At 34.5% G+C, this 23,734-nt stretch overlaps 1 protein-coding gene across 4 annotated transcripts; it reads left to right on the top strand.

Moving 5' to 3' along the window:
* The first annotated feature begins 709 nt into the window (after positions 1 to 709).
* LOC125060763 (protein transport protein Sec31A) lies at positions 710 to 16,566 on the top strand. Of its 4 annotated transcripts, XM_047665814.1 has the most exons (27): positions 710 to 816; positions 986 to 1,235; positions 1,925 to 2,061; positions 2,907 to 3,076; positions 3,342 to 3,424; positions 3,647 to 3,763; positions 4,115 to 4,259; positions 4,684 to 4,830; positions 5,432 to 5,593; positions 6,020 to 6,094; positions 6,174 to 6,274; positions 6,414 to 6,526; positions 7,026 to 7,108; positions 8,031 to 8,087; positions 8,212 to 8,296; positions 9,284 to 9,394; positions 9,665 to 9,862; positions 10,165 to 10,376; positions 10,802 to 10,960; positions 11,456 to 11,582; positions 11,929 to 12,054; positions 12,563 to 12,996; positions 13,648 to 13,716; positions 14,065 to 14,430; positions 15,018 to 15,143; positions 15,351 to 15,422; positions 15,842 to 16,566. In XM_047665814.1, the coding sequence occupies exons 2-27, from the start codon at positions 1,033 to 1,035 to the stop codon at positions 16,019 to 16,021; spliced, it is 3,858 nt and encodes a 1,285-aa protein (XP_047521770.1). In that variant the 5' UTR covers positions 710 to 816; positions 986 to 1,032; the 3' UTR covers positions 16,022 to 16,566. The 4 variants fall into 4 exon arrangements, with proteins under 4 accessions (XP_047521770.1, XP_047521771.1, XP_047521772.1 ...); XM_047665815.1 differs by lacking the exon at positions 710 to 816 and having other exon boundaries at positions 827 to 1,235; positions 11,456 to 11,576; XM_047665816.1 differs by lacking the exons at positions 710 to 816; positions 8,031 to 8,087 and having other exon boundaries at positions 828 to 1,235.
* The last annotated feature ends 7,168 nt before the right edge of the window (positions 16,567 to 23,734 follow it).

The raw sequence follows: 23,734 nt of genomic DNA, 5'->3' as shown, positions 1-23,734 counted from the left end.
ACCATAGTAAATCTTCTCGGAAAATGCAAAAAATCGTATGCAGTAACGCCCAGACCCGTCATCCCCTTCCCTACTTCTCTATGAATCTTCTTTAAATTATAATAAGATGCCTATTTATTACTATTTTAAGATAACTTATATATACCTGAGTGACATAAAAAAAATTTTTAGCCTTTAGATGGGCTAAAATTTTCGTATTTCATAGAATTTCGTATTTTTTTTAAATAAGAATAGGCAGGCTCCGCTGGGAGTAGCGCCTAACACGTCAAAAAGCTCTCAACGTATCTACTTATAGTCGCAAAGACTGATTGTATGATTAATAAATAAAAAAATAAAAATAAAAAAAAAGTTTTCTTCGATAGGACTTTTAGTTTTGCCGGAAATCGAGATAAACCGTTTTTTACCCTTAAAACTCCCCCCCCCCCTACCCCTTCCCGACCTCAGATCGACCGTAATTTATTTTTCCTTTCATTTTGATCACATTCCCCTCCTTTTCTAATGGGTTTCATCCTACTGTAATTTTTTTCACTTTTTATTTATTTTAAAGGCTATCTGCACTGGTCTATGAGTAACATAGGCTAATTTAAAAAAAGTTAGCTCTTAGGAATACTAAAAAAGCGCCAAAAATTAAATAGACATAAAAATATTTAGAGCTATACTCGAATGTATGACGTAGTAATCGTCGTGTTGATGTTATTGTCAGTGTCATGTATATTTTTTAACAAATGAGTAAACTGTCAATCGGCTAATTTAAATTTTGTAATTTGTATTGCTTTACGTCAGCCACGTTGGAAGTGCCAACTTGGTGTTTTTATGGTAAATAAATGATTTTTCAGACATATTAAATGAAATTGTTAAAAAAAGATACATTATACAATAACTGACACCTATCTAAGCTACGAAATCTCAACATTAGTGTTGTTAAGTTGTGATATACTTCAAGAATACCTGTGACATAATTTTGTTGTTATTTCATTCAAATCAGGGTTTTACAAAATTTGGTGCCTTTTGAAGTAGAGTTGGTGCCTTAACATGAAGCTGAAAGAATTAAAGAAGACGGTCAACGTGAGCTGGTCGCCAGCGGAGCAATATCCGTCGATGCTGGCTGCCGGCTCCGCGGCTCAGCAAGTGGATGCAAATTTCAGTTCCAATTCCTCATTAGAACTTTATTCTTTAAATTTAGAAGACCTAGGATTAGATTTAGAGCTTAAGGCCAGCTTGCAAACACAGCACAAGTGAGTGATCTTAAAATTTAAAACACACCATATAGCAAATAATGTTTATTACTTCATTTTCTACATAAAAAATATGTCATCTTTTATTCATATGCATATTTTATTGTTATGCATACTTTTTCTTGATAATAAGCAATAATATAAACTATTGATTTAAAAACTATTGTATAATACAGATTAGAACTTATTTGACCTAGAAGCTGCAAATGTAAATGTGTGTAAAATATGTGAGATTATTAAAATGGAACAAAATAAGTAAAAGTTAAATAAATCATTAATTATTTTCAATCTGCTCAAAAAATTATGCTAGGTGGTTAGTAAGTACAGTATATTATTATAGTACACTCTAATAATCCTAGATTTAACATCAAGTGTAGCTGTGTAACCCAGTATGTCTCTTGAAAACTTGTTTCTTAATAAGCAACATAAAATGTGGATCATGTGTGAAATTGTGATTTAATAAGTGTTAAATATTGTGTATGTACATACATACTACATATTAAAAAACTTGTTTCATGGATATACACACATTTTTTACATTATTTACCTAAATAAATGTTTTGAGGTTTATGTGCTATGGCTATTGAAAAGCACTTGAAATGTCAAGTTATGTATATGGAATTATTTTGTGTTAATATCCAATTTTCCATTTGAAAGTGACAGTAATAAGTAAGGGATTTTTTGTAAAGGTTTCAGAAGATAGTGTGGTCAGGAGCGGGAACAATAGTTGGTGGCTGCGATGGAGGCTTGCTTCAATTCTATAATACTGAGAAAGTTCTCAATAGTTCACCTGATGCACTTGTTGGAAGCAGCGATAAACATAATGGTAAATAAATAATTCTACAGATAAACATTTTAGAGATCTTATTTTAGTGAAGAGGTTTAAAGGGGTTGATAACCCCTTTAAAACTCTTGACTTTCCTACACCATTTAATGGTTGGTGGACGCAGTTTCCGCACTTAGACTCTCATTAGGTCTGTTGAGCGTATGCACCTCCATTTTCAAATTAATTGATTAAATTACATGAAGCAGTCCAACACCTATTAGAGCATATTATACAATTTTCAATTAATAACTATATTTTTTTAGAGCTCCCATTGTAATACTTGAATGTATCATTCTCTAGTATGATTATACTGATTAGTAAATTTTAGTTTAGCATATTGCCACTTGTTACAACATGACAGTGTCATCTTAACTATCCTTTGGCCTAATTTCATGAATCAATGTAACAACTAGATATAATTTTAAAGTCAATTATATTAATACTTTTTTTCCCAGTACAATACCGGCCCCTTTATTGTTACTAATTAATTGTGTAATAATAGCTGCCGATAGTTGTAACAGTTAGCTGCAACTGATAGGTTATCTCTTAGTTATAAATTTTTGAGATATATAAATATTACGTTTATTGTTTATGCTACTATTATTTCTTTGCATATGCTTCACTACTGATAATAATATAATCAGAACTTTGACTTAATTTAATAACATTGGTCTTGAATGAAGACCCTATACTTTTTCAAAGTCTAATTAAATCTTATTTGTTATCCCCAAGTATTTAACAACCAAGTTAAGAATTTAGAAGTCTTACCTAAATTTAATTGATTATTGACAAGCACAGATTACTTCCTTACCTTTAATGTATTTTAAATAAGGTGTTCTTTTTAGGAAATGTATCTGCATTGGATGTTAATCCGTATCAAAAGAATTTATTAGCATCGGGAGCATCAGATAGTGAAATATTTATATGGGATCTAAACAACACAAGCCAGCCAATGGCACCGGGAAATCGAAGTCAGCCTTATGAACATGTACAGGCCCTAGCATGGAACCAGCAGGTGAATGTTTTAAGATTTGTTATTATTCCTACAGATATAAATTTATTAGATTTAACAAACCTACTAGAAGTATAATTTTTTTAGGTAAAATAGTTTTTAACAATTGTATGTAAATTTACTATATATTGGATCTAGTTAATATGTTTGCCGTACTGTTCCTACATGAAACGTTTATTTGTGTCAGCATATTGACTGTGGTGTCTTCTTTAAATATATAATTTCATGTATATGTTTGCATAATTACATGCGTTACGATTTTTTTTAGGTGCAACACATTTTAGGCTCCACATTTGCCACAAGGTGCTTAGTATGGGACTTGAGGAAGAATGAACCTATAATGAAATTGAGGTGAGTTGTTTAGTGAGTATTTAAAGCTTTGTGATTTTCTAATAATTTTTCCTAATCATTCCAAAGTGACGAAATATTATTATATTTATAGATATTTAAATTAATTTCTTTGCTTTGATTAATTATTTATTGATAGGTTTACTATTGTGTTAATTTGTGCCGTTATTTTAGTTAGTTTATATAATGATTGGAAATAAAAATGTTCCATTTGACCAATACTAGCGACGCCCAGTCCCGCACCCGTTGGCGCAGCGTGTGCTGGCATCCGGCCGTGGCCACCCAGCTCTGCATCGCCTCAGAGGACGACTTGCTGCCGGTCATACAGCTTTGGGATCTGCGGTGAGATTCCACTAGGCTTCTCACTAGGAATTGATTGAAATTCGTTTCTTTATTAACACTTTTCATATGACATGAACTGGCAACTGATTGAAAAAAATCGTGTAGAAGCACTTTGGACGTACAATAATGTTTTGAAATGAAATAAAATAAAAAGCAATTCATAGGACTTTAAAAGTGTAAAATGTTTGTGTTAAATTTGTTGGTTTTGAACGATTTCGTAATGAAGTATAGGTTCACTGATTTTATAATAAGATATTATATATATTTTCATAAAACAAAGTTACACCTACCAATCGCTTTTTTGACTCGATTTTTTGTGTAAATAAGTTGGTACAAAAACATTTCGTGCAGGTTAGCAGCATCTCCGTTGGTAACCCTGGAAGGACACAGCAAGGGAATTCTGGGTCTATCCTGGAGTCCGCACGATCCTGACCTACTTCTGAGTGCCGGAAAGGATGGCCGACTGCTATGTTGGAACCCAAATAACACCAAACCGGTATGTTGCCACTCCTAACAGACACGTCCCCCGAGTCTTCTATACCAAGAGTAATTACATTACAATGTGTAAGATTTGGGAACCCTTTTAAGTACGAAAAACCTGTGTCAGGGTTCCCAGCTCTTCCATAATAAACTTAAGTATAAATTCCTTAAAATATATTTATATATAATCTAATTACATTTTTTATTTTATTTACTTTTCAACTGTTAACACGCCTGAGGGCATGAGTGAGTGTGTGGTTGCAAATGTGTAAGTGAGTGAGTGAGTCAGTGAGTGAATGAAAAAAGTGTGTAACTACTAGGTCTCAAATATAGGTATGCTCAGAAGCCGTGACGTAGACGGTGAGCGGGTAGATGTTAAGCAGCATAATTATTTTATTATATAATATATAGTCTGCATTAATAATTGTTTCGATTGGCAGGGTGGAGAACTGGTGGTGGAAGTGTGTCAGCAAGGCCAGTGGGTGAACGACGTGTCGTGGAGCGGCCGCACTGCGGGCGTGTTCGCGGCGGCGGCGGCGGAGCACGTGGCCGTTCACTCGCTGCTGGGGGGCACGAGGCCTGATCGGGTGAGACATGGTTCTATATGCATATTGACTTTGTTAATTATTTATTTCTTTAGGCACCATTTCATAAAAAGATAGGATAGATTAGCTTATCTCACCGTCGATTCGACTATTGTTTTGTGTCAGAAGACAGACGTATAAAGGTATATACACTTTCAATTATGAATTTTAACATAAATTAATTATTATTACGGATTATTTTACTCCATATCGATTTTTAAAGTCGTGTTATAGACAGACTCCTATCAATAACACTTTTATCCCATATTGTCAAGCCCTTGATTTGAGAACTGGCAGTAAATGTAAAATTAGAAGCATTTAATGTATTTTTTTTTGACGTTCATAAGTGTACATTGTCTTACCTATATGAATAAATTATTTTAACTTTGACTTTGACCGGGCTTTGACACATTTAACGATTGATGGACCTAAAAGTATAGGACAAGTACTAAACCTACAAAGGTGTGTCAAAAAGAATGCTTTAGTCTAAAACTGTGTAGCTTCTTCTTTTAATTGTATTTAATTTTATCTTTACTATCAAGTTTGCACTCTCTCTTTCTCTTCTTCTAAAACCCATCACTCAAAGAACCTTGGAAACCCCCAGCAAAGTCTCCACACGGCCAGCAACATAATGGAGTCGTTCGGGGGCGCGGACTCGTTCGCAGCTCTGCCGGCGGTTACCAGAGCTGAGCCCGCCTCGGCGCCCAACCCTCTGCCGAAGAACCCGCCGGCTTGGCTCAAGAGGCCCAGCGCAGCCAAGTTTGCCGTGAGTTTATTTATCACAGTTGAAATATGTATAAAGTTGCATTCATTAAAATTTATTTAACTTAAAAAACCAAATGAAATTTATAGACATAGACATATCATTTATTACAAACAAAAACACATAAAATAATAATAATCAAAGAAAATATTAGATAAAAAATATAATGTGAGAATATATATATAAAAAAAAACAATTTTTTCCCTTTTCCCATTCAGTTCGTTTCAAGTGTGTAATGCTTGTGTGCTGTGGCTGTAATTGGCTCAGCATTGTGCTGAAGAGCAGAATGTTCCACAGCGCTGGTCATTGTGCCAGAGACCGCAGCAGCTAGTTTGCGCCTCAGTCGCAAAAAAATCCAATTCAAATAATTGTGAAACTAACAAAATATTACTTTTCATAGAAATATTACTAACAATGTATTTCTTTCAGTTTGGCGGAAAACTGGTAACGTTTGACAAGTGTCCACAAAGCGAAGAAGTTAGGAGATTGGTGCAAATCACGCAGGTATACCTTTTTCCCTTTAATCATTATTCAGTTGATTAAAAGATATAAAAAATGTCTTCACCATATTTATAATTTACAGGTTGTGAGTGAGCCAGAGTTGGTGGAGAAATCGGTGTCGCTGGAACAAGTTTTGGCTCTCACATTGAGCCGTGACCCTCAGGCGGCCGACAGACTTGCAGAGTTAGTTTACACTTTCATTAAAAAAACATTTTTATTGTTTATTTTTAGTTATAGGAAACATAAATGGAATTTGAATTAGGCGTCGTAATGTAGTCCTTATTGCCCGATGTTAAGGTGTATTTTACAATGACAATTCCAGGTACTGTCGTGAGCAGGGAGACGCGTCTTCCGACCAACACGAGCGGTACACGTGGTTCTTCCTTCGGGCCAACTTCCTTCCTTCTTTCCGCACTGAAGTGCTTAACTTGCTCGGTGAGTACTTTTCACTCTCGACATCTTTGATTATCCTAGTCAAATATTTTTAAGGAAATGGCAATATTATCTATCTTATATTTTGACATTCAAGGGCGTCAGACACGCTCTGCATTTGTGAATGACCTTGGGGTCACCTCGAGTCGGGGTTAAGGTTTTTAATTGGTAAGAGGCCGTTCAAGTTTTACGTAAACAGATTTACTACAATTATTCCCCCCTCCCTGTCAGAAAAAGTAAGCAAAGCTCGAACAAAACAATGTTCTTTATAATGTTTCGTCTAGGTTTTCATCTAGATCCATGTCTTGTGCTTACGTATTACTTGAACTAGGGGCCGTTCAAGAAGCAAATTTGTAACAATACAGAAAGATGTAAAATTCATAGTAAAATTAACTCGTTAACCGTTTAAATCATCTTCCGAAAAATTCAAACAACGAAAATGTTGTATACGATTTTTTAAATACGTTATGCAAAATTATGTAAAATAAAATTTACATTAAAGGTTACAAGCAAGACGAGATCCCATCGAAGTTCAAAAGTCAAAACGCTGGAGACATCCAAAACGACACAGCCTTTTTGAGCCGGGTGAGTTTCAAATATTCATTTCAATGTGTATGTATATATGTATCGTGATCGCCAGCTTCTAATTCATGTTTCGATATTCTTTCGCTTATTAATAGTTAGGGAAATCAAGAGAACTTTCGAAGAATTGTAGAACATTTGAGTTTCATAGGATTTGAGATTGTGGGATGCACTAATAGCTAAAGAAACGCAATTAATTCAAGCTTTTTCGATAATAATTTAGATCGAAAGAATCTAAGGTCACTAAATTCATATGAACTTGTTAAAAGCGTTCGATCTATTTTCAATATCTTTTGAGATAAATAAAAAAACATTAAATGGCTATTTGAGGTTATATATTGAAGCAGAAAGACGAAACGATACCTCGTCACGTTAGATTGTTATTGGTGAAACGCAAATAAAGGTATCGCGTATCTGTGATTGGAGGGACTCTGACCAATCACAATTAAACGAGATATTGTATGTCATTTGTTTAACTTGCTCTTCCCCCGTTAACTCGTTAGTGACTTTTTGCTGGTGGAAGTGTGTATTTTTTAAATCAAAAACTATACTAAACTCTTGTAAACATTAAAAAATAAAAATAGCCTGTATCGAGTACTACATAATTAGGATTACAAGTCCATGTCACTATGTTTTACATTAGTAAACGACCTCCGACGGAGAGAAACCCTCTTTGTCTCTCATCCTCGCCACCTTTTGTCAACCCTTCCCCGCTATCCCTTTTATTCTGGTGGGCGTCTAGTTTTTCTTGTAAAACATTACATAGAGCAAAACTCATAAATAATAATTTCAAAAGTTATCTTGCTAAAGCCTGTTTTGTGTGTCCAAACGCTACAATTAACAAATAATGTAAGAAACGTGGGCTGTTTGTGGCTAATGTCGCTATGTGTAACCGTGGGCTATTCTGTCTGTCCGTCGCTCTCAGGGCGAGTCCACGGAGACGGAGGCTGAACTTTCGACCGACACCAGCACCGATCTCTCGGTGAGTATATCGGTAATTAGCTTTTGCATTTCGACAACTAATATTTGTAATGAACGCCGTAGTGTAAAATCGTTTTAGCTTTGTTTCATGTTAAATGTAGTTCATAAAAGTCTTGGCTTTTCAGGAGGCTCAAACCCTAATCGAAAGGAAATTAGCGAATCTCGACTTAGAAACCACTGCCACAGATGTGGTTATCCCGAACGGAGAAGGTAATGTCTTTGAGCGGTTTATGATTTTAAATTTTAATGTTAGTCAAAAGTCAAAAATCATTTATTCATGTAGGTAACACAATGTATACTTATGAACGTCAAAAAAAAAATACATTAAATGCTTCTAATTTTACATTTACTGCCAGTTCTCAAATCAAATGCGTAGAACGGAAGAGAAGAATTGGCAATAAACTCTCCGCCACTCTTTTTAATAGACAAGTTTTTTGTTTTACACAATGTTAGTAAGGAGCTGCAAGCATGGTGTAATAATGGTCCACATGTTGTTTGTGCAAGTGATAAATAACAATTGTAGGACATTAATAATTGTAAATGCAGTGCTAAATTCGTAAAAAGCTATTTTAATACGAATTGATAATTGGAAAACAGAAAATTAATGAACATTAATTAGCTGTATAAACACAACATGCATTTTGATTTAAAAAATATAAACGACCTGTGGGTATTTATAAGTATTAAATTAAACTTAAATCCCACACGTAGCCGACATAACACTAATCATATACAGTTATAAAATCACGATCGTAAAATATAACCTATTTCGGAACGAGTCTTTACAACAACCTCTGGGATACGGGAATTAATAGTGGACTCGTTTCGAATACGTCTGCGAAGCTTTTTGGTACTCTAATGCAGTAACAGCGTACGACGCGACGGTGGCGCAATATTATACTTTTTATGTTTTTAATATATATTTTTCTCACGTATGTTTTAATGAGAATGAACACAGTTAGACCTAAATGTTTAATGATGCACTCGGAAAGTTAAATTCAGCTTAAAGTAATTCAAGCTGAATTGAACTGTCTTTGAATACGTGTCAATATGCAAAAAAACTACTAAGCCAGTTTTGATGAAACCGTGACTCTTCTGTCTCGATGTTTTCAAATTTCAAAAAATTTGTGGGCATACATGCTGCAGTATTATCGAATTCCAACAATATCACTAATTTAGGTCTAAAAATGATTTCAGAATCAACGAGTTTGATTTGCCGAGCTCTGGTCTGCGGAAACTTGGAAGAGGCTGTGGAACTCTGTCTCGACACGAACAGAGTGGCCGATGCGCTTATTATCGCTTCTCTGGGTATGAGCACTATTACTTCTGATCAATATTTGTTTTTTGCGTGATTAAAAAGTCACCATTGTGCATTGGTGTATATCAATAATTTTTATATAATTTTAACAAATAATCTTTTACTTAGATTATAATTTAAAAAAAACAGATTACATTTCTGGAATCTTATTCTACATTAATTACCCGCTGACGATGTCTGCATGAACTAACGACGAGAGTTAAATCTAAATACTGAAATTAAGGTTTATTGTATGATAAAATGAGAGTATATATTTTCAGGCAGCCAAGAGCTGGTCTACAAAGTCCAGCGATACCATTTGAACGCCAACGCGTCAGACCCGGTGTCTCTCCTCAGCGGAAGTCTTCTGCGAAGCAAGTGGGAGGGGCTCGTGAGGAGTTCGGCTCCCGAGAGCTGGAAGGACGTCTTGGCCACCCTCGTCACTCACGCGGACACCGATGTCCTGCCGCACTACTGCGGTGAGAGCTTTTAAAGGAATGCTAACCGTTTAAAAAGCCGGCAACGTACTTGCGGTTTCCCGAGATCGAAGTATCACTTTGCATCCGACAATCAAATTATTTAATTGATACATTATTTCACATGACAAGTTCTTTATGTAGCGTAATGTTTTACATTTATTTGAAGTGATAATATTAATTTCGTAATCCTACAGCTAACATATATATAACAAACAACAAATATACTAAAGATACCAAAGATGGAAATCATAATATAGGCACATATTAAGAAATTTTACACAGTTTTTTCACAAATGTTTCAGAATTATTAGGCGACAAGTTATCCGAGGAATCGGACGAAACCTACAAAAAAGCGGCCCAGCTATGCTACGTGGTGAGTGCGGCCGGGGACGCGTTAGCCGCGCGGTTATCGCGCGAGAAACGCGACGTCAACGATATAGCAGAGCTGACGAGACGAGCCCAACTCGCTCTGTTACTAAAAACGGCTGCGGTTACGCGCGGTAGACCAGTGCAGGTTAGTTCGTAGTACTTGTTCAAATGCAAAAACCAAACTATTTATTTATATATTTTTCCTAGTGTTTTTAATGCTGAATTTTTAATAATTTTGTGTTAGCATAGTGACTTCAGCGTTCAACACTCATCTCTGAGGTCTTAGGTTCGATACCCGGCTGTAAACTAATGGACTTTCTAAACTATATGCGAATTAAATATTCGCTCGAACGGTGAAGCTAAACATCGTGAGGAAACCGACATGTCTTAGACCCAAAAAGTCGTCGGCTTAGATTTACAAAAGATCATGAAACAGATACAGCAATCTGAGGTCCAGACCTAAAAATGTTGTAGCGCCTACTGATTTATTTAAAAAAATCCTGCTGTACTGTCCCAACAATAGTTGTTTGTCAAACACGAAACGTCTCCACAACAGTTATTGTTTTCCAGGACGGAGGCAGCTTGACAAGTATTCTGACAGAGTACGCGGGGCGATTGGCCTCTCAGGGCTGCCTCCAAAGCGCTCTCACCGCTCTCCAGGGGTCTCCTTCGGAAATGTACGACCGACTCGCCACAGCCCTAGGGCTGGCACAGAACAGATTTGCGCAGGTATTGTCATATACGTATATATGTAATGTGTGAACTCGGTATTTTGACGGTACCAATATTATATATGCTAGAAGATGGCTGTAAAAACGTATCGAAAATGATTCGAAAAATTTCTACGCCATGGTCATCAAACTATTTAACCACCATTTCAGAAGTTATAGATCTATCTCAGATAGATATAGATCACTGTCGTGTAATGCTTTCAAGTGGAAGGTGATTAAATATTTTAAAGGCAAGCCTTTTTAGCGTGGGAGGGAAAAATTATACGTACATAATTTAACTTGTTATTTTTATATGGCTGATTGTGCAGATTTTTATAATTAATCAAACTTAATGTATCACATTCATTGCAATTAAACTATTTATTATTATTATGTATTATAAATGGTTCTAACGTAACGGTAATATGTTGTTATTTTGTCTAGTTTAACTTGTGAAGTTAACTTAAAAATTTATTCTTTACCGGAATAATTAATCATATGACGTCTATTTCAGCAACACCCGCAACACCCTCAACCTCAACAGCAGCAGTTCACGAGCAGGACCCGTACGGCGAGCGAACACTCGCAGAAACGGACTCAACCGAACAACTTCTTGCCCAACAATGCAGCGCTTCGTGAGTATCAGTTATCATAATGAGTAACGAATTATTATTTTTTTACATTTTTAAGTTGTAATGATTATAATTTGAACGCCTCTCAATCGACAACTGAGGTCGTGCGTTCGAATCCCGGTCGTGCACTAATACATGTTTCTTTTAACACTCGTTCATGTGGTGAAGGAAAATCTCGTGAGGAAATTATGAAAATCTATTAGGGTGTTAGATCTAAAGATGTCGGCTCGGGTCAGGCACAGAAGGCATCTACTTACCTCGTAAAAAAAATCACCAATCAAGATACAACAATTAAATCCAAATAATTTTACTTCAACGCTTTTTATTGTATGCTATTTTCTCTAAACCCTTACAGCACCGAAGCCAGAAGAGCAGTGGCAAAGAGCATCCAACCCGTGGAACGCGCCAGTGCCAGCTGCGCCTGCGCAAGTGGCGCCTCCTTCGCAGCACTCGCGACCTGGAAGCGTGGGACCTCAGACCGGTACGTCTTGATCAATCATACAAATATTATATGGGCTAATTATGGGGATAAGTTTGATTTAGGTAGCTAATTTTAAGAAGGAATTAATTTTTAAAATTGTCTATGATAAATACAGCGATTGTTATTCATTATGTCCGCAAGAAATAATTACCTTGTTTTGATATTCGAAATATTATTTGAAACTCTGATTTTTAATCCCGTAGAATTCTGACATTTCATAAGTGTTGCTACTAAAAAAGTTCTCCGTCGAAATGGAACAAATTTGACTTACTTGAAGGCAATTTAAAAATTGCTACGTATTCTTTATATTCTATCTATTTGTACTGACTCAGATGTTCAGACTCATATTGAAATTGAAATATATACCCGACCAAAAAGGTTTGTAATCTCTGACATGTCAAAAAATTATAGCTGTGAGAATTCTACGGAATTAAAAATCAAAGTATAGACAATGTGTTGCATAGGTGTCATTTATTTTTTCTCTTTATAATAAAAATAGCTTTTTCAGGTATAACATCCCGCTCCAAATACAAAGTGGACCCGTCGGTGCAATCCGCCCCCCTTTACAGCCAATATGGCTTCAACAACGCGGTCACGAATCAACCACAATTCGGTTACAATAGTCCAATTCCCGACCAATACAATCCCGCCGGTGTCCCTTCACACAACTTCACCCCCATCAACCAACCCAATCCTATGAACCCACCCTTGAACCCAAACCTGCCATTAAACCCGTCCCATCAATTAAATCCAATTCCCCACAACCCGACGATGCACCCAGCGAATATACCAGCCAACCCCTCGAACCAAGTGAACCAACCGGGTCAAACCAACGGCAGCTATTATGGTTCGCAGGGAGTCGAACCCGCCGCTCCCGCTCTTCCCTCCAAACCGGTCGCCCCCGGATGGAACGACCCGCCCGTCATGACCTCTAAGCCTAAGGTAAACGGGAACTTTGTTTAGATTAATAATAATAAGAATTTTATTTATGACAAAAAGGTTGTGACAGAATTCATATATCGCGAGGCCCTGTGTTGTGGGTAACTAGAAAATAATTATTGCGTGGTACATGTTTAAAACAGTTAAAAAAAGATAATACAAATTAAGAATGAGTGGATGAGTGAGTGCGTGAATGGGTGTGTATGCGCATGTATTCGAGAGTTTAGCTGAAAGTTTAATTAATTGTATAATTTTATATTATAACTAGCTGACCTGGCAAACGTTATTTTGCCATGTATATTTCTAGGAAACATTTTTTTAGTTTTAAAAATAACTAGCTACTATAATAAAAATAGGGGTTGATTGTAGAGGGGTGAAGGGTTGTATGTATTTTTTTATGCTGTATCATAAAAAAATAAAAAACATTACATATACATTTTTTTATCTAAAAATAAAAACTAAAATTTAGAGGAAGACCACCCTTAATATTTTGGGGTTTGAAATATGGATAGTAGTCGATCCTCAGACTTACTGAATATGCATACAATTTTCATAAGAATCGATCGAGCCGTTTCGGAGGAGTATGGGAACGAACATTGTGACACTAGAATTTTTTATATATTAAATGTTTATTTATTTATTTAATCGATACAGCAATATGACCAAGATATGTCACCCTTACACGCGGGCACCAGGCACTGGAGTCACATTATTAGCCACGAGGTATCGCACAAACGGACGAACTGAACAATTTTGAAGTTTTAGTTCTTCCAGTAACTTTATTTGTCAGTTTGTTTAACAAAAGAGCATGAACATCAGAGATGTGTGAGCATGGTTTTATCGGTTTCAGTTTAGTTGTTCTTTAGGAGTTTTATTGAAGCTTGATGTGGTGGGTGGGGCGTGGTTTTTCATTCCGAGTTGTATTTTCAATCATATCTGTTTATAACTTCATTTATTAAATAAAATATTAGCAGTCCAAACAACAATCTATATATAACACATACAACCATTTGTATTACTCTCTTTTTTTGTTATGCGATCGAGATATTAATACAGAACTTCCTGTTTCAGCCAAAGCCAGAAGTCCAACAACAGGCTCCGATCACTCATCCATTATTCGGCGCTGAGCAACCTCAGCACGTCCCGCTGAATCCGGGTCAACAACCGTTCCCAGGTCAACAACAATTCCCGGGTCAACAACAGTTCCCGGGTCAACAACAATTCCCGGGTCAACAACAGTTCCCGGGCCAACAACAGTTCCCCGGCCAACAGCAAATTCCAAGTCAGCAACAATATCCGGGACAACAGTTACCCGGGCAACAGCAGTTTAATCAACAGCCTTTCCCGGGGCAACAGGGCCAGTTTCCTGGTCAACAATTCCCTCAGCAGTATTCAGATCAGTATCAAGGACAGTATCAGCAGCAGGGATATCAACGGGTTAGTAATGTTGAAGTTCATACATTATTTTTACCTGTAGCCATATTATTCATAACAAAATGTGTGAAGCGGGGAGTGATGGTCATATTTGGGGTCATTTTATTAAGAAATCAAGGAATGTCTCACTAAATTATAAATTACTAGCTGACCCGGCAAACGTTGTTTTGCCATGTATATTATTTCTAGGAAACATTTTTTAGTTTGTTAAAAATAGCTATCTACAATCATATAAAATAGGGATTGATCGTAGAGGGGTGAAAATTAAGGGTTGTATGTATTGTTGTATGCTGCATCATAAAAAAATAAAAACAAAAACTTTATCTAAAAATTAAAATTTAGTGATGGACGACCCTTAACATTTTGGGGTTTGAGATAGTAGCCGATCCTCAGACTTAATGAATGACTTAATGAATGCATAAAAAATTTTACAAGAATCGGTCGAGCTGTTTCGGAGGAGTATGGGAACGACGAACATTGTGTCACTAGAATTTTATATATTAGAAGATAGACTTTATAAATTAACAATATTTAAGTTCGATATTATTCAAACATTATTTTACTACGAGAGGTGAAATATAAATTTCCAGACGGAGAGTCCAGCTCCGGTGCAGCCGGCTCCCGTGCCCAAAGGCCCTATTCCGGAGCAGCATCAGATTTTGCAGACTATTTTTGAGCAGCTGAGACACGACTGCGTCAACAATGCCACTAGCTCGGTATTATTATTATTATTTTAATTGTAACCTATTGGTCAAAAACTAAAAAAGAAAAATCAAAAAACTGAATCCTATTATTCACTAATTCCATATTTAATTTTATAAATACATCTAATTTTACATATTTATGTCATGTTCAACCGTCTGTTCCATTAATAATTTATTGAGCGAATAAGTGCACCATATTCTGTCATTATTATTTTCCAGGTGGCGAAGAGAAAACTCCAAGAAGTTCAGAAAAAATTAGAGAATTTGTACGACTTACTACGATCTAATAGGGTATGAAACAGATTAACATTTATTTGTATTTTTTCTAATATCATAGATAACTAATTTTTGATTTTTAAGTTTAGTTTTTTTTAGTTTTTTTTAGTTTTTTTAAGTTTTTAGAATTTCGTGTTCATTACTGCCCCACATTACGTTTATACGACTGGCCTTTAATTAAGAATAATTTCGATAATAGAATATACATTTAATAAAATGTCCTCGAGCAGAGATCTTCCCCAGAATTGTTAAATATGTCAGTAAGATGAATAGCAAAAGGGCCAACCAGCGGGCTGCGCCTCGCCCATAAATATCATGAGTATATTTCGGGAGTAGTCATCGCCTGAGCCCACTAGACCTAGACCTTCTCGGCCACAGATCTGCGATTAGTGGTCCAAAGTAAAAGAGGTCTAATTGAATCAACTCTCCCTCAGCTCTCGGACAGTTCGTTGGGGACCCTCCACTCGTGCGTGCAGTGCGTCCAAAGCGGAGACCTGAACGGCGCTCAACGCGCCATCATGTCTCTGGCCGGAGACGTGGACTTCGCTCTGGTGGCCAGCTTCATTCCGGCCATCAAGACGCTCCTCACCTTGGCCGACCAGCAGTCGCGGTAGTTCCGGTTCCCCTGACGGAATAATTTGATTACATCTCAATCACCGATTACTCCAATTTTATTGATTTTTGATTTCAAAGGAAATTTTAAGGCGTGATTGATGACTTTCTTACATTTAATTGTTAACTTAAAGCTTGCCTGTGAGTGTCACGTTATTATAGTTTTCCCAGCTACCTTAGTTTAATTGCTTACGGTTACGATCTAAACTGAAGATAATTTATTGAATGATATGCACTGAGAAATCAAAATTGTTTGATCACATAATACTATTTGTATGAAATGTTTTTTAAATATAATATATTATTTAGTAATTCTAAAAGTTTATTAATATATTAATTTGATGTTTTGAATAATGTTTTGCATCCTACAATATTTATAATGTATGGTAAAGTTATAATAATAATTTTATCTTTGAGGTATGTAAAATAACTTAATAAAATTTAATTGTATTATATCCTAACGACTGTATCAGAATGTACATTATAAACAGTGTATACTTAATTAAGTCTTAGTTATATTATAAATGAAATATATTTTGAGAAATTATTTTGTTTTTTTTTTTATAAATTTAAATATTTTTGAAGTTATTCTTCTTTAGGCACGTTATGAAAAATTGATGAGAGTGAAATTTTACGATTGCGCGCGCACCGTGACACAAAGTTGTCAGTGTGATTATAGCGTGCGCGAGCGAGATGGGAATAAGACAATCTACAAGTAAAAAGAAATAGAATATGCGTGAAGTTAGCAAAGAATTTTGAATGACCATAATGACATTTACCTTTCAAACAAATACAGGAGTTTTAATTATTTTTTCAAAGAAATTTAGCAATGTTTTTTCACAAAGACCTATTGTTACTTAGTTAAAAGGTTATGAAACATACCAAGTTATTAAATTGAATTAATAATATAATAAAATAATAAATAAGAATAACAATTGTTATTAATATTAATTAATAATTTAATAATATACTAAATATTTAATATTATTAAATTGTTTACGTTAAATATTATTAATTAATTATATTTTAAAAAAATTAAGAAGGCCAAAGAAGTATAACTTCTTACGCGCGTACATAAGTACACGCACCCGTTTTTTTTAAATTTTATGTATCCAGCATATTGTCTAAGAAATTGAAATTTCTACGAATTTTCAAATTCATGGTATCTTTAAAGAAAGGACTCCCGTATCTCAATATCGAAAACGTTTTTGACATACGGTAATCATACCTAGCGCTCACGAATTTTACCCTTAGTTCCTAGGTCCTGCGTCGTGTCATCTATTGCAACTCCCCTTTTAATTTTTTACCTCTAAATTTAATCATATCCTCTATACTTAATTTCTTTGTTAGAACTGTTGTTGTTACGTAAGATTATAAAATAAATGTTGATTAATCGTAATTATTGAAGAGAAATCGCTTCCGAGTACATTTATGATAGGCCAGGAGATTGTGACACAAAATAGTGGATGATTTGTACCAGTATGTCGGTTCTTCAGGGGTCTTATTACGCAATTAAAAAAAAGAAAAAATGATGGTCATAGCGCTGGTACTGGCGGCCCATTTGCGTGGGCGTTAGTCAAACTCGTCGGATTAGTGAGTGTATCAAATGATTTGTACCACAAACATTCTAGTATTTTCCGATAGTCCATAAAAAAATAAGAGAAAGCAGTATCTTGCCATACTTCTCCGGTGTGACTTACAGCCCGCCATACCGACGCGAATGCGTTAATAAAAGTCCTTCTCTTGCTGAAATATCATTGTCACTTGTAGTATCATTCTCATACATTCACGCATACCTACTAAGGTATTAAACGTATTGTTGAATTATTGTTACTTGTATTTGATTAAATGTAATATTAAAACTACTTCATCTTAAAAACAATGTTATAAAAATGCAACGGAATATTTGTATCTTTTGTTTGTTTTTACCCACAACACACGAGCCGTTGTAGTGTAACATAAATTTTGTCAAAACCATATTTTTCTGTCATGAATTAAGTTTTATTAATATTATTATTAGTGAGTGTTCACTCTTAGCTTTACCGCTTACGCGTTTATCGAACGACTCGCAATAGCAGGGGAATGGGCGCGAGTTGTTTATTATGTGATAGTCCATATTCCCTGTCCGACAGGGCTGTATGAAAGTAATTGATCCTTTTGTGGTTTCTTATATCACATAATAACACGCAATAAACTAAACGTGGTACATTTATAAGGTAGATACAGCGCCTGCCTAAATGAGAAACGGATAGTATATAATATTTTGAAGCATTGCAACTAAGTGCTCGCAGTAATCACGGGAGAAGGGAGGCACCCGCAGATCCTGCGTTTACTACTTCCTGTTTTAAGTATTTTTAAAAGCATTCCGCTTTGAGAGAGTGCACATTAAAATCGCTATAAAATAGTAATGACAGCGGTGCCTTTACCGACTTTAAAACGTAAAATGACAAACTCATAGATACAAATTTGGTCCCAGAAGAAGAGGAATAAAATCGTCTATTATTTTTTAAATTTAATTATTCAAGATAAAAATAGTATTTACCAAGGTTTTTTTGAAAGCTAAGTCTTTACTCGAGAGTATGTGATATTTATTAACACTTTATTGCATTACAATATATAAATTGAACATTATTACATGAAAAGGAGGGCCTTATCGCTTTCGATTTCTTCCAGGCACCCACTGTGAGAAAAAAAAGTATTATTATAGAAGAAAATAATAATAATATAAGGCTGTAAACATACTAAGTAACTACGTACTAGAGAAAACGAAAAATCAATTTGATCTAACCTCAAATTCTAAATCATTTATGCATATAGGTAGTAATGCAATGTACAGTTATGAACGTCAATAAAGAAATAGAAAGTTCTCGGCCTTTGGGAGGGTTGTGCGGTACCGGGCGATTGCCTAAACCGTACATGGAGGACATGGTCGAATTTCTAAAGACAAAGCACGAATTATAAAAAATCCTATACTTGACGCTGGCTAATGCACAAATCGTGCCAGAGCCATAAAAAAAAGAAAAAGAAAAAAAAAGAAATACAAATTAAATGCTAAATGCTTATAATTTTCATATACTGCCAGTTCTCAAATCAAGGGCGTAGAGCGGACGAGAAAAACTGTCAATAAACTCTCCGCCACTCTTTTTAATCTCCAAGTTTTTGTTTTACAAAATGTTTGTAAGTAGCTGCAACCATTACACGATCTTCCACATGACATGTTAAGTAATTAATAGTTAATTAATGATAATAATAAAAAAAATCAAAGATTTGTCCTCTATCAGCAGTAAAAGAGTTTTATTCCGTTGATATGTAGAATTGTAAAAATAATTGAAAACTTTTTAGATAAGTATAAATTATCTCTCCAGAAAATAACAAGATTATTTTCAAATGAAATATCAAAATTGGATAGATACACAATTCAATCTACAATACAGTAAGTACCTCATTTCACGTGGAGCACTAAAAATAAAAAGTATATTAAATTACATGCTTTAAGGAATTTTATTAAAAATATTTCATTTTCGTCGTCATAAATATTATAATCTGCAACGTATGTAAAACTATAGTAATAAATAGTGTAAACAATGTGTTCCCACATGCTTTGCGGTTAATATTGCGGCCGAGACGGTATCGCGAGTTTCTTCACATTTTCCATAACCACACGACACGACAACTTAAGCAATAAACTATATATTATTCAATACAACGGCCACTATTAAAGCCTTGACTTGTTTAAGCTTTCACGGAATATGCTTAATCATCATCTGCATCATGAGCACACCCCACATACGCACCATCATACAACACAGCCGAATTAAGTATTACTTAATTCGGCTAGCTAAATAGTTAAATTTATTTAATCATTTCTATTTTTTTCCTTTCGTAAATGTTCGAACCTATATATATTATGTATTCCATCTATGGCTATATCTTTAGTATAATAATTGATTATTGTTAGCTGTAGGATTAAGAAATAAATAAATGCGTATTTAGTTCATTAGCACAAGTATTCTCTGTTTGATACTGTTATGTATTTCCAAATACTTATGTTAACATTGTCTCGTACATACAAAAATTTCTAAAGACTAACGAACCAGACGTGACATTTCATTTCACATAGATTTAATTGAATGGGATAACTTAAAATATTATGGAACATTAAAAAATCCGTTACTTCGATTCTCTACCTGAAAAAGTATAAAGGAAACGAGTAATATGTCGGCGCAGTCATGGATTAGCCGGCGTAACGAGGTCGTCTTACACGGCGTAGCGCTACCTGCATTGTGCAGTATTAAAAATAATATCCTAAGGATCTACTCCTCTGGATGTGACTCTGTTATAATATATACTATATACCTTACTAAGGCCTAATTAACACGTAGAAACACTTTCATACGAATAATACATAGTATGCGAAATTGTTAAATGATTATTGCGTGGAAGTCAAAAACATAATTGTGAATTACAAAATTTGAGTTAAAAATCTCACAAATAATTTATAATGATATAACAATAAAATAATATGATTCCGGCTGTACGTTTTGTTGTCTTTTTATCTTGAATAAACGTGATATCTTATAATACAAATATTGTTATCAAGAGCGACAATATTGCAGTTTGAAACAAAATTGAAATCAGAAAAAAGGTGATATTAACATAATTCATCATTTACCTACCGTATATTATCTCGCATTGTTAAACTATGTTACGAATTCATATCCAGTAATCTAGTCTAGAAAATAACAAATATAAGTATGAGATGTTGTATGTTAGGTCTTTTGTTACAATGATCATAATATCGAGGCATACCGACGAACTTGTATGGTTTGTACGAGCTCAGCTTTCATTAGACTTTCTCCTTCGCGGTATTACTTTCATATTTCCTTAATTTGAAAGCCTCAATGTGAAAGTTGTGTTGCGCTTATTAGGCTTGCAATTTAGGCATGCAGATGTAGCGAAAACATATTCGCATACACCAAGACAACAAAGACAAACATTTATTTACGCCAATATGATAATGTCGAGAAAAAATTAAATATAATGTAATAAATAATATTCAACATATAATATACACAATATCGCTACTGAAGATAAAAAGTAAAGAAAATCAAATTAAGTAACATAAATATATTATCAATATGTTTTTTTATCAGCTGCACAAATGGGATTATCAAATAATAATAACGATAACATTGACGTAAATAAGCATAGTAGACTATAGCCACATCCGTTTAATAAACAATTGTATCGTGTGATATTGGCTATTTTTATATATAATTTATTAGAGACAAGTACGCTTGTTGGGTCTATGTTATACCGATTTGGACAATATTTCTCTTCACAATACGAGCAAAAAAACATTATTGAACACATATCGGTACATACTAACTACCTACTACCTAGCTACGGATAGACTAACAGAGTTTCTGAGTCTATTTGAATGATAAGTAGTTAAATATCTTATGAGGGAATGGGTAGTTAGCCACTTGTGCTTTTCAACTGTAACAAATAATTGAGATTGTTGTGTTCTAGGTCCAATTTCTCTTCCGAACATTTTTGTAAGTGTCACTGCATAGTTAATAGATGACAACAAATAAAGTTACAAAAAGAGTATAAGAACGACCTATAATAGTGACGTATTTCACCCTAAACTAAGAGGGATTTTTGCCTTCGGGATTTCAGTTTTTCATTTTTAGCCTTTTATAGCTTTCTTACTTATAAATAACACGATATATATATACGGTATATATACCAAGGGTATATAGTATTGTTAACATAAGATCCTGCGTGTCCAACACCAGTTTCTCTTAATATATCATCGCGTAAGGGACTGTTAGTTGCCCCGAGGCGGAACATTTTTATGTCCACATTTGTCCTTTGTTTTACTTACATGTCTTCGAGTCCTTTCTCGTAAGACTTCTTAGAAAAGTAATCCCAAACATATTTTTTATGTTGATATGAGTTATATTTGTATGGAGGCTTTAAATTCTTTCAAATATATAAATGTGAATTTTGCATTAATTACATAACTAGAGCTTTAGATTACATTACAGAAATTGTGGCCAATGACTCTTGCTACGGTTTTTTAAACTCTGTTGTGACAAACAACATGTTACTCGTTTATAAATGGCAACGGCTTGTGGTTAAATATCTAAATAGAGTTCCTTAGAGTAGTATTTTAAAAATATTAGAAATAGTGGTTTGTGTTACACACAAATCTAAATCTTATGTTAAATCAAGATAATAAAAGTTACGTCCGGAAAGTTCTAATTTCGTGTTGATAGATTATAGGGTTCCGAAAATTTTGAAATTATCGATACCTACTCGTTTGTATTTCCTAATTAGTACTTGTATTAAATTGTTTACAACTTTCTGTATTATTTAATTCTTAATAATAATAAAGTGTTTACTTTAATATCCAAAAAGTACCCAAAACCGAATCAGAGCACCCCACTATCCACGTGGTCTTGTCTGGCCTACCCCTAGAGTGTATATAAAAAATCGGAGGCGCGGAGGAAGAGCAGCCCCCACCCGCTGTAACAAAGCACAGGCATTATGCAAGCCGTAGCCGCTAAGGCTGGTAGCGCCAGAGCTGTCCAAAAAATCTATTATTATTATTGTTTGGTTAGGTTAGGTTAGTATATAATTCTGAATTTCAGTTATCGTAATCTCAGTTTTTTATCGCGCAGCCCGGACCAATATTTAAGCCTTGACTTGTTTAAGCTATCGCGGAATAAAGTTAAAAGGAGTATTAAAAATATCCATAGAGCAAAATCACCTGCATCATGAGCACACACCACATACACACCTTCACGTACATATCCTCACTTTTAAACCATCACAACCAAATTAGGTACCACTTAGTTAAATGTATTGAATCATTTTTATTGTTTTTATCCTTTTGTAAATGTTTGAACCTTTTTATAAATATTATGTTTGCTATATTCTGAGGCATCTTTGGCTATATTTTGAGTTTAATTGTTTGTTTTTATATATATTTTTTGGTAGCTGTAGGATTATGAAATAAATATATGTCATGTCAGTAATTTAGATTTTATAAAAAGTTTACATAAACTGTTTTTTTGTTTCATTATCAATTGTCTGAATCGTGAATAGAACGAGGCTTATCAAATGTTTATAACAAGGTTTAGCACACTGTCTGTCACTATTATCATAGCTAATGCAATTTTGATATAGAGTAAATAAAGCGAAACCGAACATAGAGCAGTTTGTCATAGGATATAAATGATTTTTTTATCTATAATTGGGCTATATTATAATTAGAGAGATATATAATACAGTGTCTAATATCTTTCAAGGTATACATCTAATACGTCTTCCTTTAAGTTTAATAAATAGCCTAGTCTTATAACCTTACTATATCCATACAACTACCTACAATTAATTATCGAGGGAAATAGCAAAATTGCAAATACCTTACAAATGAATGAATGAATTAATTAATTTATACTTTATTACCTTAATCAAAAACATACACATAACAGAAATAAAAAAACAGGTTACAAAAGTTATAAGGCAACGGGCGGCCTTATCGTTAACAAGCGATTTCTTCCAGGCAACCCTTAAGTGGAACAATGAAAAAGAAACACCTACAGAGGGTAGAGTGTACTCTACAAATAATGCAAAAATTTTTAACAAAAAAAAAACTCAAAATAACACGTAACTATAACTAAAATAAAATAAAGTAAAATCTA

This window comes from Pieris napi, chromosome 22, assembly GCF_905475465.1.
Source record: "Pieris napi chromosome 22, ilPieNapi1.2, whole genome shotgun sequence".
In the NCBI taxonomy this organism is placed as follows: Eukaryota; Metazoa; Arthropoda; class Insecta; order Lepidoptera; family Pieridae; genus Pieris; species Pieris napi.
This window is presented reverse-complemented; position numbering and strand designations above follow the sequence as displayed.

What these genes read in the sequence shown, in the direction of transcription:
- LOC125060763 (XM_047665814.1), top strand. Translation starts at nt 1,033, where the DNA reads ATGAAGCTGAAAGAATTAAAGAAGACGGTCAACGTGAGCTGGTCGCCA. An exon ending in AAGCAGCGATAAACATAATG is followed by an intron (nt 2,062 to 2,906) that starts GTAAATAAATAA and finishes TGTTCTTTTTAG; the next exon opens with GAAATGTATCTGCATTGGAT. An exon ending in AGCAGCAGGGATATCAACGG is followed by an intron (nt 14,431 to 15,017) that starts GTTAGTAATGTT and finishes ATAAATTTCCAG; the next exon opens with ACGGAGAGTCCAGCTCCGGT.